This window comes from Nerophis ophidion, linkage group LG04 (genome assembly GCF_033978795.1).
Source record: "Nerophis ophidion isolate RoL-2023_Sa linkage group LG04, RoL_Noph_v1.0, whole genome shotgun sequence".
Classification (NCBI taxonomy): Eukaryota; Metazoa; Chordata; class Actinopteri; order Syngnathiformes; family Syngnathidae; genus Nerophis; species Nerophis ophidion.
Window position 1 is genome coordinate 11,737,745 of NC_084614.1, and position 18,059 is coordinate 11,755,803.

At 40.0% G+C, this 18,059-nt stretch overlaps 1 protein-coding gene across 7 annotated transcripts in view; it reads right to left on the reverse strand.

Moving 5' to 3' along the window:
- msi2b (musashi RNA-binding protein 2b) overlaps positions 1 to 18,059 on the reverse strand; it is a 637,421-nt gene that overhangs the window by 272,792 nt on the left and 346,570 nt on the right. For all 7 annotated transcript variants that reach the window (XM_061897062.1, XM_061897059.1, XM_061897061.1 and 4 more), the window contains one exon: positions 2,823 to 2,871. In XM_061897062.1, the coding sequence (XP_061753046.1) occupies positions 2,823 to 2,871 (49 nt within the window). The remainder of the gene's footprint in view (positions 1 to 2,822; positions 2,872 to 18,059) is intronic.

Genomic DNA, 18,059 nt, shown 5'->3' on the forward strand with positions numbered 1-18,059 from the left:
TGGGGCCTCAGGCTTTTAGCTCTATGCTTAGCGCTATTGCACTATCACTCGGCATGGGCTGCAACAGGTGAGTTCCACTTGCTCGAGAGAGTGATAGTATTGTGTTTGTTATGCACATAAATAGCAATGAAAAGACAACATCTTGACAATAATTAATGTAAACATTTATCGTCCATCTATTATTATTAGGAGTGGAACTATTAATCAATATATTGATATATTTTGCGTGGATGCAACTACATAGATCTGAACTCTGCAAGTTTGCCTTCCGGAAGATAAGTATCGATCCAAGATTGTTTTAAAAGGGAATCGATCAATTTCAGCGATACTAGAAAAATGAAAACATCAGATTCAAGAACATCAAACTGTATATTAAGTTTAAAACTTGTAATTATTTGGACGTTAATCGTTATTCAAGTCTGTCAGCTCGTCTGTGGCATCAACGAAAAAAAACAATGGCAGATATATAGTTTGCGATGTCTAAGGTGAGGTGGCTTTTCAAGACCTAAAGGTCTTGTTACCTTTCCCATAGGAAGTATACATTTAATTAATATGATCCAGTAGGGTTGTCAAAAATGTTGATACATTAATACAAAGTTGATACCAACAGGCAAAAATGACATCAATACCAGCTATTTTCAGTTTCATCAGTATTGAATACGATTGTAACACTTTTCCTCAGCAAGCTGCTTCAATTCTCAGTGCAAGAGACCCGAGTCAGCCTCCTAGTTTAAACAAAAATAGCCAGTGTTTCCCATATATTTACTTATTTGTAGAAGTCTGTCACAAATGTGGACTTGAGATTTCGGGTTGGCCCTCACTTATGAAGGAATTATAAGGAAAAACAAACAAAAAACAACAGCAAAAATGGAAAAATAAAACATAACTCAATGAGAAAATGCTACAAAAAAGTATTCTAACACCAAACAAACACAAAGATTTGTCTTTAGATGTATGTTTTAGCTTTTTTATTAGCCTATTACATTACAAATTACGTGATTATGTTTCACTACCACCATATTTACAGAATATTAAGAACAGTATTATTTGTTTTGTGTTCTTTTTAATGTAAAATAGTTGACTATTGTTATTTATGACCATAATTCTAAGCAGAGTACTGTTTTTTTTAATATACTGGTAAGCTATAGGGTGTTCTTTTCAGAATGTATGTTTACCTTTTGGCAGCTAATACTGCAATCTAAATTCTGTGCAAAAAAAACATGTTGAAGCACAGTGATCTTGAATACTTGAGAAATTGAAAGATTTCAAGTAGTACATTTAAACGAACATGGGTTCAGTTTTTTTACGTTCATCGGGATATCAAACAAATATTGAACATTTTAGAAATGCACAGATATCGGTGTCGACAACTGAAATTTCAGTCTTATCACAAACCTATATTCCAGATACAACACAAAACACATTCTATGAATAATAATTACAGATTTAAAGGGGAACTGCACTTTTTAGGAATTTTGCCTATAATTCACAATCCTTATGAAAGTCAGGAACACATGTCTTTTTTTAATGCCTTCTAACTTGTAAATAATACATGTAAATAAACATCAGCTTACAATATAGCCAATTGGAGCCATGATGTCATTGCATCTATTCTGACCACAAAACCCAATAAATAACCATCCAAAAAGCGCCATGAATACTCCATTTACGTTTTGTGATCTGTATATTAACAAAGTATTAGCGATATTGTTATTATAAGCGCTAACTTTAGGACCGTTTAGTGGCTTAACATAAGCAAAATATGTAAATATTAAATGATGAATAAGATGAATGAAGGAAAGTTTAACATCAATTTTACCTTCATTGAAGAAGTTAATAACACAAAACACAAGGCAAACATTAAGCACAAAAAAATCCCACAAACCTGAATCTTACGAAATGTGTGGGAAAGACAACCATATTACGACTGTAGATGTCTAATCTTCAACACTCTGCCTCAAGTAATCTATGAGCTAATAAACAATGAGATCACACATTTGTCCTCTTGTGTATTCTGTGTGTTGATGGTGTAAAAGATGCAATTCTTGCTAGAAAGTAAGAGTTTTTTCTGGCTCAGTTCAGTATGAAGCTGTGATGAACAAACAAGGAAACTGACTGATGTGACAGAAAAGCCTGCATCTCTCGCTTGTGAAAATACCTGTCAGCGCCTGTTGACTTACTCACAGATACAATGACACACACACACACAAACACATGCACACACACACACACGGAGCGAGGCAAGCTGTTTCTTTAAAGTTCCTCTCACAGCCAATAGCAGTCCAGCTAAATGACAGCCCTATATGTGGTAACTGGTGGTTAAATTCAGCCTTTGAGTGTGTTGTTTGGCTTAAACACAGCGCTGGCGTATGGTGCGAGGTGCAAACCTGTCTTTGGAAAGTCCTCTGCTTGAGAGAGAAACGTTCCCTCATCTAAAGATAAGATGCCGATGTGCGTGCGATAACGTCGGAGCTTCTCCTGGGCGCTATCAGACACTGTTATCTGAATGCACAGCACCCGCCATCTCACAATCTTACACCCTTTAAGCACATCTTTGAAACACACAAACTTCATGGCACACAAACACACACACACACACACACACGTGCACACACACACACATACACATACACATACACACACACGCACACACAAGAGCTAATGCTGCAACATTCCAAACACAGTACCAATGTATTGATCAGTTTGACACGCTCCCATTGTTGAATAGATGGAACATCTAATAAGCGAAATGGAAGTGTTCTATGTTACCACACAAGGACAGGACATACAATGACTGTTTCCTCAGTTTGCTGTGTACTCACCTCTATGTCTGTTCGTAGTCTTATCAAACATAAGCATGGCGTCATCCACCTGGAAGAGAGAAACAATTTGGTCTATTCAGTAAGTGCCCAACATCATAGTTAAAATACTGTTAGAACTTATAATATACCATCAATTCCGTACTATGAGCCACTACGCTTTGAACCCTGTGACTTATAAAATACCACGGCTAATCTATGGATTTATCTTTGCGGACGACCAGGATGCAATGTGCAAAGACACTGAGAAGGTGTGTTACTGTGCTATGGTGTCATTTTTTGGTTGCGCAGGTGCTGCTGGGCAAACGTCTAGTGTTTCCTGCTGTTTAAAGCTTTGAACCAGAAGTACAAGTGCCGTCCCGTCTTCTAGTCGACTATAGCGTTTCTACTCGTATGGATTCTTCATTCATCACTCCAAGTAAAGTTTGTCTAAAGCAGTGGTGTTCTTAACCTTTTTTCAGTGACGTACCCCCTGTGAACATTTTTTTTAAATTCAAGTACCTCCTAATCAGAGCAAAGCATTTTAAGTTGAAAAAAGAGATAAAGAAGTAAAATACAGCACAATGTCTTCAGTTTCTGATTTATTAAATTGTATAACAGTGCAAAAATATTGCTCATTTGTAGTGGTCTTTCTTGAACTATTTGGAAAAAAAGATATAAAAATAACTAAAAACGTGTTGCAAAATAAATAAGTGATTCAATTATAAAGGTTTCTACACATAGAAGTAATCACCAACTTAAAGTGCCCTCTTTGGGGATTGTAATAGAGATCCATCTGGATTCATGAACTTAATTCTAAACATATCTTCACAAAAAAAGAAATCTTTAACATCAATATTTATGGAACATGTCCATAAAAAAATCAATTGTTGCATTTCTTTTCACAGTTTATGATATTTCATTCGTATTTTGTTGAAGTATTATTCAATACATAGTGACATTAACATGCAAAATAGTAACATATTGCCTCTTAATTAGTCATTATTAATTACTTATTAATGCCATATTCTGCTTGGCCTTATTATCAAACCAGTAAGTTGGTAACACTTTAGTATGGGGAACATATTCACCATTAATAATCTAAACCCCAACCTCAACCCTAACTAATACCCTCTAACCCTAACCCTCTAACCCTAACCCTAACCCTAACCCTAACCCTAACAAAATAACTCTAAATTAAGTCTTTGTTATGAAGAGTATGTTCCCCGTACTAAAGTGTTACCCATTTACGAGTGTTTGTGTTAGTATTATCAACTTACAATGGCAGTCTTTTTGTATTGTTTTGGTTTTACGAATTCATCAGTAAATTCAACAAGACGTCACCGTGGAGTTAAGTTTGTTTAGCTGATTGGAGAGATAGCTTTCGCAGCTAGTGGGTCCATGACGATGACTTCTGTTTTGTTTGATCAGCTGTTTTACTGCCGTTTTACAGACACTGTATGGAAACAATTAAGGTATGTAAATAACCACTTACAAAATTGTTCTGTGTAAATAACAAATTTCACAACGTATATGTATATGCTGCTTATCATCCAGTGCGATAAAATATGGGAAAAAAAATCTTATTCTAAAATTTAGTTCTTGAAATGTAGTACAACCTCTCTAATGTAAACCCAGTCATTTAGTTAACATTTCTGATTCTGCAGCCAAAAAGTGGAACACCATGACAATAATGACAAGCACTGAGGAAAATGGAGAACTGTTTGGACAATTTGTTTGATGAACACCGATGTCCAGTCTTGGGGAGGGAGACAGATAAATGCATTACGCTAAGCGAAAGTGAGACAAATGGCCATCCGTCCTCATCTCACAGGCGCGGCAGCAGGAGCATCCACCATAATATCATCCCTCATCATGTCCAATAAAGCCACACACAGATAGGCAGCCTGCATTTTTCCTTCACACGTCTCCTATCTCCAGACAACCTGTGATTTTTATATCTTTGAAGAACTGCTTTAAAAGCAGAGTGAGGCATGCTCATTCACTCCGTAATTTTGTCTTCAGGGGAATATAAAAAAGGGACAGGGCGGCAGGCAACAGCAGCAAACAGAAAGAAAGTGAGCGGGAACACAGCACCGCTCTCTTCTTGGTTATGGTTTCTAGGTAAGTGTAACGATGTACCTCCGAGGCTTAATGCCGTGCAAGGGGAAATGCGTGCGCACAGGCCTGTGTCTGTGTTTTCATGGGAGGGTGGTAAAGCTTTGGGAGAAGATGGGACGAGACAAGAAAAGGGGTCTCGCTCAAGCAGAACTGTCTGATTGGATAAAAAGTAGTCCCTGGCAGCCAGGCAGACTCGCACTGGCACACCGCTCCTGCCACACTCGGGCTGCACATTTGGCACAGATGTTGACGTTTCTGGGAAATATGCTGGCACGGGGTGTGGGTGGAACCTCTTTCTTTTCTGCACAGCTCGCCGGCCACATGCAACTATCAGGGACTTTTTAGTGTTTTGAGCACCTCTGCAAAAATATCTGCAAGTGTTGCTCCTATATGCAAATGGGGGCTGACACTTACTTAAATATACACAATTAATATTATTCTGTACTTGCAGCATCTATTTTTAGACTTTAGGACTGCAATGCTGCAAAAAAAAAAAAAGAAAAAACGGTTCCAGGTGGATGCTAACATTCATATCCCACCAGGATTGGCTGTCTACAATGAAGTTTTTGTTCCATTCTCCACACGACTTCATACCCCACCAAGCAAAGTGTTTATAGTGGAGGAGCTTATCTGTCCAGGCACTTGCTGATTATGCCAGTTTTCCTCTGTTGTCACGCCTTAGGTCGCAATGACAAATGAGGGTTATTGCTGTCATTTCCTAATTTGTTCTGCGGTAGCTGACAGAGGCAGTTAAGTCTGGCTACATTGTGTTTTCCAACTTGACAAACCCATTGTTTTCCATTTATGTAATCGGATTGTTCCCACTGGCCAAAATAAGTTTAACAAATGAAGGATGGCTGAATAATACTTTGTTTTTCCTCTCTTCACTGTACCTACCTGCCTATCTACCGAGTCTCTTCCACTTCCAAAGCTAAATAGCACCAAATACTATTTCTAGTATCTGGTCCATTTGACAGAAACATGGTCAGACATGGTGAGACGCAAATGAACACAAGGGCTACCACCGTGGTTCTTAACCTTGTTGGAGGTACCGAACCCCACCAGTTTCATATGCGCATTCACCGAAAAATAATGATAATAATAAAAATAATGTTTTTTTTATTTTCAAATTCAAGACAAAGTTATATGTATTTTGGTACCACTTTAGTATGTGGAATATATTCTAAGTAACAAAGACTTAATTTAGAGTTATTTGGTTACGGTTAGGGTCAGGGTTAGAGGGTTAGTGTTATAATAATGCCATGCCGAATAAGGCATTAATAAGTACTTAATAGTTAAGAGCCAATATGTTACTAATTTGCATGTTATAAGCAACTAATTAATGGGGAATATATCCCCCATACTAAAGTGTTAGTATGTTTTTTTTTACTGGTGCACAAAATGAACCATGCATGAACATCACCTTGTTCAAACAACAAAACCAACTCAGTGCATAAACTCACAACAAATTACACACCTGCAAATCAGTCAGCTGTTGCCGTATCCGTAATACACCGAAAGGGAGAAGTTTTTATTTGCACGATGAGTCGGGTGTGTTTTTACCTCCGCTGAACTCCTGAGCCCGACTCACCGAACCCCTCGGGTCTGATCGAACCCAGGTTAAGAACCACTGGGCAACCATTAGCTGAGCCATATTTCAAAAAGTTGGTCTGGTTATGACCAACACGGGAGATTTAATATTATTTGTGCCTACACTCTACAATACACAAAACTGGCAGCTAGTAATAACAAGCAAGTGACAACTGGCAACAGTGATCCAGCTGATCAACAATGGACCTAGTAAAACTCCCAAGTACAAAGGAAGACATGTGTACAGAGCTAACGGAGGCGGAAAGATGGAGAGGTTTGTGACATGAATGAAAAGAAAAAGAGAGGTATTGTCCGTGCCAAGGAAACAAGTGACAATACTCAGAATTTATAAAGAACAGAATTATAAAGCACACTTAATGTCTAATTTAAGGATTGAGTCTCTTAAGTGGGCAGAATAAGGCATAAAATCCATTTTGCGTCTTTGTCTTCATTAATATGCAAAATATATGCTGATGAGGGTTCTTCCAATACCAATATTTTGGTACCGGTACCAAATTGTACTTCAAAACTTTACGATATTTTTCTAAATAAAAGGGACCAAAAAAATAGGCGTCATTGGCTTTATTTTACATTAAACACATGTTACTTATTGCAAACGAAGAATAATTTTGTCCTTAAACATACTGGTGAACAATCAGTCAGTCAATCAATCAATCAATCAATCAATCAATCAAAGTTTAGCCCTTAATCACAAGTGTCTCAAAAAGCTGCACAAGCCACAACAACATCAGATCAGGCAAGAAAAATTTAAACCCATTGAGCATAACGAGAAACCTTGAAAGGGACCGGTGCAATGGAGGTCGAATGGATACAGTTAATAATGTGACATACACGATAACTAGTCTTATTTTAGTAAATAAGCAAACAAAGGCTCCTAATTTGGGTGCTGAAGCATGCAGTAACATATTGTGCCATTTTCCATTATATTATATTGTCAAAATTATGAGGGACAAGCAGTACAAAATTAATTATTCATCTACATGTTCATTCACTTTTAATATCTGGTTATTTTCTGTTTTAACATGAACTATCTACACTTCTGTTAAAATGTAATAATCAATTATTCTTCTGTTTGGATGCTTTACATTAGTTTTGGATGATACCACAAATTTAGGTATCAATCCGATACCAAGTAGTTACAGGATCATACATTGGTCATATTCAATGTCCTCATGTGTCCAGGTACATATTTAATGAGTTTATAAACATAATATGAATAAAAAAATAAATAAATTGAAAGAAGATTTTGTGATTATACAAATATCGATGTAATCATTGTAGTATTGACGAGATACGCTCTTGTACTTGGTATCATTACAGTGGATGTCAGGTGTAGATCCACTCATGGCCTTTTTTTACATTGAGGAGCGCTCACTTTTGTTAGCAGTGACGCAGATGAGTTGTTGTATCCTCCTACGGTGTGTAGTAAAGCTTATTTAGCTATTCCTTGTTTCAGTATGATTGCTTCACCTTCATCATTAGTTTTCTGTCTACACACTGTGTCTGCTTGTAAGTACTCTGTGATTGTGCACTGCCGAACATGCTCATCTGCTTGTAAAACCAGCAATGTCATGACGTGACGACGGCCGTCATAACCGGAAAAAAATTAAAAAAAGATAACCCGTACATTTTAGAGGTGATATAGCACCGATTATGATTTATTAGTACCGCGGTACTTTACTAGTACCGTTATACCGCACAACCCTAATGTTGATTATCAAAAACACCCATAATACTGGGAAGAGAAAATGCACATTTATTATACAGCATGCACAATGTGATTAATCAACACTCTACACCATTTTGGGAGAAATATTTAGCGTTCAATTTTGCACGTCTGAAAAGGACCCTTAACAGACACAGTTCCACACACAGCTGTGGGAGTGCTCGCGCTGCAAAGACACACGATGGACCGAGAATCCTCCATCATATGTGTACGTTTCAATTTGGATGATCGGAAATAAAAAATATTAGCCATTACGTCTATTCAGCAACATCCTTTTATAATTCCATAGCTCCTGGAAAACTTCAGGGACTGATTCAAACAAATTCAATAGATATGTTTTATTGTCATTCAACATTTATGTTCACATGGAATATATATTACAAACATACAGTATACCCTACAGTATATGATACAAATGTATTGAAGTATACATTCTTCACAGTAGTGCACCTTTAGAGGTTAAAACTGTGACTGTAAATTGACTGCCCGACTGTTTCTACAATGCCCATAAAAAGTGGTAAATGTTTCCTGCATGTTTAAAAACATTGCAAAAAACCACCGGTAGGAGCCTGATAACATGAATGTGCAGTAAATGAGTGTCTCTATGGTGATGCCTCCTATAGTACATGGATAATCTTCATTCAAATAAGGCCATTTGCACCAATTGCGCACACAGTCTTAATAGGTCACACACGACATGCCCACTAATAGCACACACCATTTTATAGATGGCACACACTTTTTAGTGTGTGGTATTTGGATCTTAGTAAATAAGGTTGGGTCGCGGGGGCAGCAGCCTAAGCAGGGAAGCCCAGACTTTCCTCTCACCAGCCACTGCGTCTAGCTCCTCCCGGGGGATCCCGAGGTGTTTCCAGGCCAGCCGTGAGACATAGTCTTCCCCAGACATGCCCTAAACACCTCCGTAGTGAGGCGTTCGGGTGGCATCCTGACCAGATGCCTGAACCACCTCATCTGGCTCCTCTCGATGTGGAGGAGCAGCGGCTTTACTTTGAGTTCCTCCCGTATGACAGAGCTTCTCACCCTATTTTTAAGGGAGAGCACCGCCACCCGGCGGAGGAAACTCATTTCGGCCGCTTGTACCCGTGATCTTGTCCTTTCTGTCATAACCCAAAGCTCATGACCATAGGTGAGGATGGGAACGTAGATCGACCGGTAAATTGAGAGCTTTGCCTTCCGGCTCAGTTCCTTCTTCACCACAATGGATCGATACAACGTCCACATTACTGAGGACACGGCACCGATCCGCCTGTCGATCTCACGATCCACTCTTCCCTCACTCGTGAACAAGACTTTGATGTACTTGAACTCCTCCACTTTGGGCAAGATATCCTCCCCATCCTTTTCTGAATATTAGGAATATTGTGGTCAAATTTGCACAAAACAAAAACGAAAAATAATTGCTCTTTTTGAAAAGGAATACTTTTTTAAAGTGAAACACAGTTTCAAAACATTTCCAATAATATTGTGTAAGGCTTATGAAAATGTACAACCCAGTGACTCATTTGCACTTGTTTTACTGTGTATTGCAACTGCCACAGGCTGAGCCGTCTTGTTTGAATATTACACATTGAGTTAATAAACTCAGCATGGAAATTGGTTAAGTTGTTGCAGATGTCATCTTAGCTCATATTTTCATCTATTTTGATAATAGGGTGATTATATAAGGAATATAACACACACAGTATGTTGTAGGGATAAATAAATACATATTATCAAGTTCTCTATAATACAAACCCCGTGTCCATATGAGTTAGGAAATTGTGTTAGATGTAAATATAAACGGAATACAATGATTTGCAAATCTTTTTCTACCCATATTCATTTGAGTATGTTACAAAGACAACATATTTGATGTTCAAACTGATATTGTCTGTCTATCTGTGTTGGACCTGCGATGAGGAGGGGGCGACTTGTCCAGGGTGTACCCCACCTTCCGCCCGAATGTAACTGAGATAGGCGCCAGCGCCCCCCGCGACCCCAGAAGGGAATAAGCGGTAGAAAATGGATGGATGGAACTGATAAACATTTTTTTTTTGCAAATAATCATTAACGTTAGAATTTGATGCCAGCAACATGTGACAAAGAAGTTGGGAAAAGTGGCAATACATACTGATAAAGTTGAGAAATGCTCGTCAAACACTTATTTGGAACATCCCACAGGTGTGCAGACTAATTAGGAACAGGTGGGTGTCATGATTGTGTGTAAAAACAGCTTCCCAAAAAATGCTCAGTCTTTGACAAGAAAGGATGGGGCGAGGTACAACCCTTTGTCCACAACTGCGTGAGCATATAGTCAAACAGTTTAAGAACAACATTTCTCAAAGTGCATTTTCAAGAGATTTAGGAATTTCAATATCTACGGTCCATAATATCATCAAAAGGTTCAGAGAATCTGGAGAAATCACTCCACGTAAGCGGCATGGCCGGAAACCAACACTGAATGACCGTGACCTTCGATTCCTTAGACGGCACTGTATCAAAAACCGACATCAATATCTAAAGGATATCACCACATGGGCTCAGGAACTTCAAAAACACCACTGTCACTAAATACAGTTTGTCGCTACATCAGTAAGTGCAAGTTAAAGCTATGCCGCTCTGTGGGCGGCATAGCTCGGTTGGTAGAGTGGCCGTGCCAGCAACTTGAGGGTTGCAGGTTCGATTCCCGCTTGTGCCATCGTAGTCACTGCCGTTGTGTCCTTGGGCAAGACACTTTACCCACCTGCTCCCAGTGCCACCCACACTGGTTTAAATGTAACTTAGATATTGGGTGTCACTATGTAAAGCGCTTTGAGTCACTTGAGAAAAGCGCTATATAAATATAATTCACTTCACTTCACTCTACTATGCAAAGCGAAAACCATTTATCAATAACATCCAGAAACAGTGCCGGTTTCTCTGGGCCTGAGATCATCTAAGAAAAAACTGATGCAAAGTGGAAAAGTGTTCTGTGGTCTGACGAGTCCACATTTCAAATTGTTTTTGGATATATTCGACATCGTGTCATCCGGACCAAAGGGGAAGCGAACCTTCCAGACTGTTATCGACGCAAAGTTAAAAAGCCAGCATCTGGGATGGTATGGGGGTGCATTAGTGCCCAAGGCATGCAAAACTTACACATCTGTGAAGGCACCATTAATGCTGAAAGGTACATACAGGTTTTGGAACAACATATGCTGTCATCTAAGCGCCGTCTTTTTCATGGACGCCCCTGCTTATTTCCGCAAGACAATACCAAGCCACATTCAGGACGTGTTACAACAGCGTGGCCTCATGAAAAAAAAAATTGTGCGAGTTCTTTCCTGGCCTGCCTGCAGTCCAGACCTGTCTCCCATCGAAAATGTGTGGCACATTTTGAAGCATAAAATATGACAGCGGAGACCTTGGACTGATGACTGAAGCTCTACTTAAAACAACAATGGGAAAGAATTCCACTTTCAAAGCTTCAAGAATTAGTTTCCTCAGTTCCCAAATGTTTATTGAGTGTTGTTAAAAAAAAAAGGTGATGTAACACAGAGGTGAACATGCCCTTTTCCCAACTACTTTGGCACGTGTTCCAGCCATGAAATTCTAAGTTAATAATTATTTGTAAAAAAAAAAAATTGAGTTTATGAGTTTGAACATCAAATATCTTGTCTTTGTAGTGCATTCAATTGAAAATGGGTTGAAAAGGATTTGCAAATCATTGTATTCCGTTTACATTTACATCCAACACAATTTCCCAACTCATATGGAAACGGGGTTTGTAATTTAATTCAAGGAGGTTGTGGTAATTTTTTGTCTTTAAGGGGGTCTTGACATATATAAGTGCAAAGCACTCAGCTTAACCATTTTTGTGGCTTGTATGTACAGTAGCATCAAATTCCACACCATCCACTTTGCTGCAGTTGATAATCTCTTTTTTGCTTTAAAGTTATAATTTTTATATTTCTATTAAAACATAGTACTGTGTACTAGTGTCTTAACCATGTTGATTTACACCAAGTGCAAAGTCAAAAGTTAGCCACACAGCTAACCTGAGGCCGTACATAAATGGGCAGAAACAAAATGAAGTGAATGCATGACAAAAGAACACAGTCACCAGTTCATAACTTGTCTACTGTTACCCCTGGAGATGCATAAATATGAATACGTTTTGCTACCTGAGAAAAATATGCTACCAAATGATTATATGATGCGACAACATAAAATGTTAGCATCAAGCAATAACACCAGCAGCAGTTTTTTCAACAAACATTTATTATGTCATCTGCCCTAACTTCAGCCTCATGTTATTGCCCAGCAATCACATTGAAGCGAGAGAAAGTGTGATAACTGCAGTTTGTAGTTCAGGGGATTGTGACTTCATTGCCTTTGTATAAAGGACAATGAAGAAAGAAGAGACACTTACGGGTCTAAAGAAACACATTTTAGTTGCACGCCAGTGAACAGCACACTTCCATTAAATCAAACGTGAGAACATATTGTATAAGTGTGCGTGTGTGTGTGTGCGTGTGTGTGTGTGTGTGTGTGTGTGTGTGTGCGTGTGTTTATAACAGCAGGGAAAACTTGACATGCATGTCACACATTATGACCGTGTGAAAGGACTACTGCAGGGCAAAGATGGAAGAGCCTGCAAACCAACCACAATAAACATTTATTTAAAAAAGTAAATGCTGACAGAAGGTGTTTATTTCAACACTAGATAGATATATGTGTATGTTACGACTTTTTATCTAGTATAAGTGCTACTGAATTCACTACGGCATGCTTCAATGTGGCATCATATGACTAATTTGAATTATGGCAAGAGCCCACATTATCACCAGCCATCAACAACTGGGAGACCTTGACAGAAGAAAGGCTTGCACTATTTCTGATACTATGGAAGCTATTGAGAGTAAAAGACAGCAGAAAAGGCTCACCACGCCTTTTAGAGAAGCTGGCCAGGGGATTCTAGAAAATGCGACGCGATATTATGAACAGCTATCTAAAACAGCCGCTATACGTTGGCCCAACGGTCGGGTCTTTTAAACAGAATTAATACTAAAAGGCAGTATAGTGAAAATTGGGTTATCAAAGTTCACTAGGATCCATCCATTCATCTTCTTCCGCTTACCCAAGGTTGGGTCCCGGGGGCAGCAGCACAAGCAAGGAAGCCCAAACTTCCCTCTCCCCAGCCACTTCGTACAGCTCCTCCCGGGGGATCCCGAAGTGTTCCCAGGCCAGCTGGGAGACATAGGCTTACTAAAGTGTCCTGGGTCTTCCCTGTGGCCTCCCATCTCCCCAGAGAGGCTGAACAGATGCCCAAACCACCTCATCTGACTCCTTTTGATGTGGAGGAGCAGCGGCTTTACTCTGAGCTCCTCCCGAATGACAGAGCTTCTCACCGCCCAGAGGTTATGTCTGATCCAGATCATTTCTACTATGGTACTGTAACTTACGTTTACGCTCATGTGTGCATACGCTCAGAAAAATATAGTGCAGAAAGAGTTTACTCTGTTTCTTTCATTTTGCTATAGATAGCTCAAAAAAGTGATAGGTGTATTTTCTTCTACCTTGTCAGAAATGGGATAAGGAACATGTTATTAAATTTTGGTACTGAGTCGGATAATTTCTTCTATTTTACCTTAAGTTTGTTGTGACAGACACTAGACTTAGAATTCCTTTTATTGTCATTCAAATTTGAACTTTACAGTACGGGTAAGAGCAAAATGATGTTGCATTAGCTCGTTGTAGTGCAGGATAAAAGAGCAATTAGGTGCAGATAAATATAAATACATTACTGTACGGATAAATATATTGCACTTATTGCATGTGCATCAACGTTTATGGATGTGCGTTATATTGTCTTTATATTCCAGCAAGTAAATCCGTTTTTGGGCTAATTGAGGGGATTATTATGATGCATTTAAGAGCCTTATGGCCTGAGGGAAGAAGCTGTTACAGAACCTGTAAGTTCTGGTACGGAGGCTGCAGAACCTCGTTCTAGTGTCCAGCAGTGAAAACAGTCCTTCCTGGGGGTGGGAGGATTATCAGCAGATTTTCTGAGCCCTGGTCAGGCAGCGGCTTTTTACGATTTCCTGGACAGGAGGAAGAGGAAGAGTCCTGATGAACTAGGACCCAGGTCTCACATCCAGTAGGCCTGAAGTGGAGAGGTGACTTAATTGGTTGAGGTGCCTTTAAGCTCTTCCAAAAAAACATTCTCATGCTGCATGTTCACCATTAAAGATATGTATATTATATTGTCTTTATATTCCAGCGAGTTAAACCGTTTTTGAGGTAATTGAGGGGATTAATATGATGCGTTCAAGAGTCTTATGGCCTGAGGGAAGAAGCTGTTACAAAAACTGGAGGTTCTGCTACAGAGGCTACGGAACCTCTTTTTATAGTCCAGCAGTGAAAACAGTCCTTGCTAGGGGTGGGAGGAGTCTCTACAGATTTTCTCAACCCTGGTCAGGCAGCGGCTTTTTGCGATTTCCTGGACAGGAGGAAGAGGAGGAATCCTGATGAACTAGGATCCAGGTCTCACATCGAGTAAGCCTGAAGTGGGGAAGTAACTTAATTGGTTGAGGTGTCTTTAAGCTCTTCCAAAAAACATTCTCATGTTGCATGTTCACCATTAAAGACATGTTTGGAGAAGCAACCAAGTGTTTCTTCAAACCGCTGCATCGGTGAAATCCGCAGCTGCCACAGTGCCACACTGCCACAGACGCAAAGACACGGACTGACTAACAAGAAGCTTCACTCTGTTTCGCTCATTTCAATTAAGTTAAAAAGCTAAAGGAAGTACCAATGATTGTCACACAAACACTAGGTGTGGTGAAATTACCCTCTGCATTTGACCTATCACCTTTGTTTACCCCCTGGGAGGTGAGGGGAGCAGTGAGCAGCAGCGGTGGCCGTGCCCGGGAATCCTTTATGGTGATTTAACCCCCAATTCCAACCCTTGAGGCTGAGTGCCAAGCAGGGAGGTAATGGGTCCCATTTTTATAGTCTTTGGTATGACTCGGCCGGGGTTTGAACTCACGACCTTCCGATCTCAGGGCGGACACTCCGGCCACTGAGCAGGTGATAAAGATACAGAAGCTCATAAAGCTATGGGCAGATTTTCATCTACTTTATAGGAAATGCCAGCAATGTGATAGGGAACAAGTGATTACATTTTTGGACTCTCCATCTGGACTCAGGACTTCTTTACTATTGGGGAAAAAGGACCTTGCAGAAGTCTGCGCTCTTCAAGTGATTTTCTCCTTTGGGTTGAAATAAGATTCATAATTAAATGAGAAGCTCTTGGCCATATTCATTTTGTAAAAGTAGATGTCAGAAAAAAAAGGTTGGAGACCCTGGTGTAAAAGTAAGTGGATTACAGATATATGCATGTATGTTGCTGTGACATTATTAGAACTCCTGTCATACAACAAGGAACACTGATCCATAGTCAAGCACTGATGGGTGTTCTAGCAGAGAACATGGACGTCATGTGAGGGTCACACTCCAGCAGGTCGCGCAACGCCAACTCTCTGTCGGGCTTTCTCACACACTCTCTCTCTTTTCAGTGCGAACAGACTCTATAGAACCATCTCCTGTGCTTGAGGGCTTTTCAATGTCGTTATTCAAGCAGAACACAACTGTGTGCCTCCATCTGATAGAAGGTTAAGGACCTCTTCACTGCTCAGAAAAAAAGTCTGCCACACAGAGGTGAGGCCGGGCTCACCTCAGGGAAGAAATCTTTCTCTGTCCTCCTCCTACTTCTATTTCACTCTTCCTTTTCTCAGGGCTGGGTGAAAAGAAAGGTTCAAAGGATAATGGCTGTCTTATCACTATGTAAAAGGGGAAAGGGAACTCCAGCGAAGTGGCTAGCCTTTTGTGACAATGAAGAAAAGAGCAAAAATCTATTTTGCTGTGGTATATGCACTGGAACCATCCATGACCACTTAAAATTGAAGGCTGCTGTGAGGCAGTTGAGGGGCCAGAAGGCTAAGCAGCTCTTTAACTAAACCTGCAGCAAATAACCCCTCCTAACAAGGTAGAAAGACACTGGAATTATTTTTTAACACTGAGGGTGTTTAGTATCTACATTTCAACGCGGTTATGATGAAACCCAACATAATAACTTTTCTTTTCTTGTGCCATAAGTGCTATATTGCCAAAAGTATTTGGCCACCTGCCTTTACTCACATATGAACTTGCAGTGCTTTCCCATGGAATTGTACAAAATGTTTTGGTATCGTGGAGCATTCAAAGTTCCTTTCACTGGAACTAAGGGGCCAAGCGCAAATTCTGAAAGACAACCCCACCCCATAATTCCTCCTCCACCAAATTTCACACTTGCCAAATTGCAGTCCGAAATGTAGTGTCCTCCTGGCAACCTCCAAACCCAGACTGGTCCATCGGATTGCCAGACGGAAAAGCTTGATTCATCACTTCGGAGAAGGCGTTTCCACTGCTCTACAGTCCAGTAGCGACGTGCTTTACACCACTACATCCGATGCTTTGCATTGGACTTGGTGATTTATGGCTTAGACACAGCTGCGCGGCCCTGGAAACCCATTCCATGAAGCTCTCTGCGTACTATACGTGGGCTAATTGGAAGGTCACATGAAGTTTGGAGCTCTGTAGCAACTGACTGTGCAGAAAGTCTTTGCACCATGCGCATCAGCATCCGCTGACCCCTCTCTGTCAGTTTACGTGGCCTACCTACTTGGTGGCTGACTTGCTGTTGTTCCCAGACTCTTTACTTTTCTTATAATAAAGTTGAGTGTGGAATATTTAGGAGGGAGGAAATTTCACGACTGGATTTGTTGCACAGGTGGCATCCAATGACAGTTCCACGCTGGAAATCACTGAGAGCGGCCCCGTTATTTCACAAGTGTTTGTAGTAACAGTCTCCATGCCTAAGTGGTTGATTTTATACACCGGCCCAAGTGATTAGGACACCTGATTTTCACCATTTGGATGGGTGGCCAAATACTTTTGGCAATATGGTGTATGTTCTCAACAGGTGGATCAAAACAGAACAGTAGCAGAAATGCCAGTGTCAGCTAAACCAGAGGATGAAGACCTTGAATGCTGCATATAAACCGATTTTGAGAAGAGTGTTAACGGAGTTATTTAGATTTGCTCAGATCTACAACTGTGTCTTACCTCCTTATTTGTGTAATCAGTTATACTTCTGACTCTCAGAGCATTATACGGTAGGAGTATATTTGTCGTTTGATTGCATTATAATTTCACATCTGTTCTTTATGTTAAACAAAATTGTTTGGTTTGTCAAAATATCCGTTTGTACTTTTTCAAGTCCTCTTTGGGTACGCATATCAATTTATTCCATATGGTGCTCTGTTTACATGCACATTAGGAAGGGGATTCATATGGCCCCCATTCGTAACGGTTTATTTAACACATGAAACGTGATGAATGGGGGGGTGAGGAGCGTGCACTTATCCATTTTAGCCGTCAGATGGCAGCAGAGTGTTGAATATCTTAAAAATGTGGCAATTCCATCTTTGACCACAGCGTCAGTAGCAATGTAAAATGGCCCTTTCAATCATCTTCTGCGGACTGCATTGCAAAATATTTTTTCCATCCAAACACAACAAAAGCCAGTTTAACTGTCAATGCATAAGCACAAACACAAAAGTCCCCAAGGTGTACTTTCAAATGTTACCAAAAAGGAAACTCCTTTTAACTTGTATCCTTGACTTTTTGGCATTTGTTGAACAGTCTAGGAGTGGTAAACAAGCATCGTGTCACCTTCCAGCCACCGCTAACAAACTAGAACAAACTAGCATTGTGAGGCA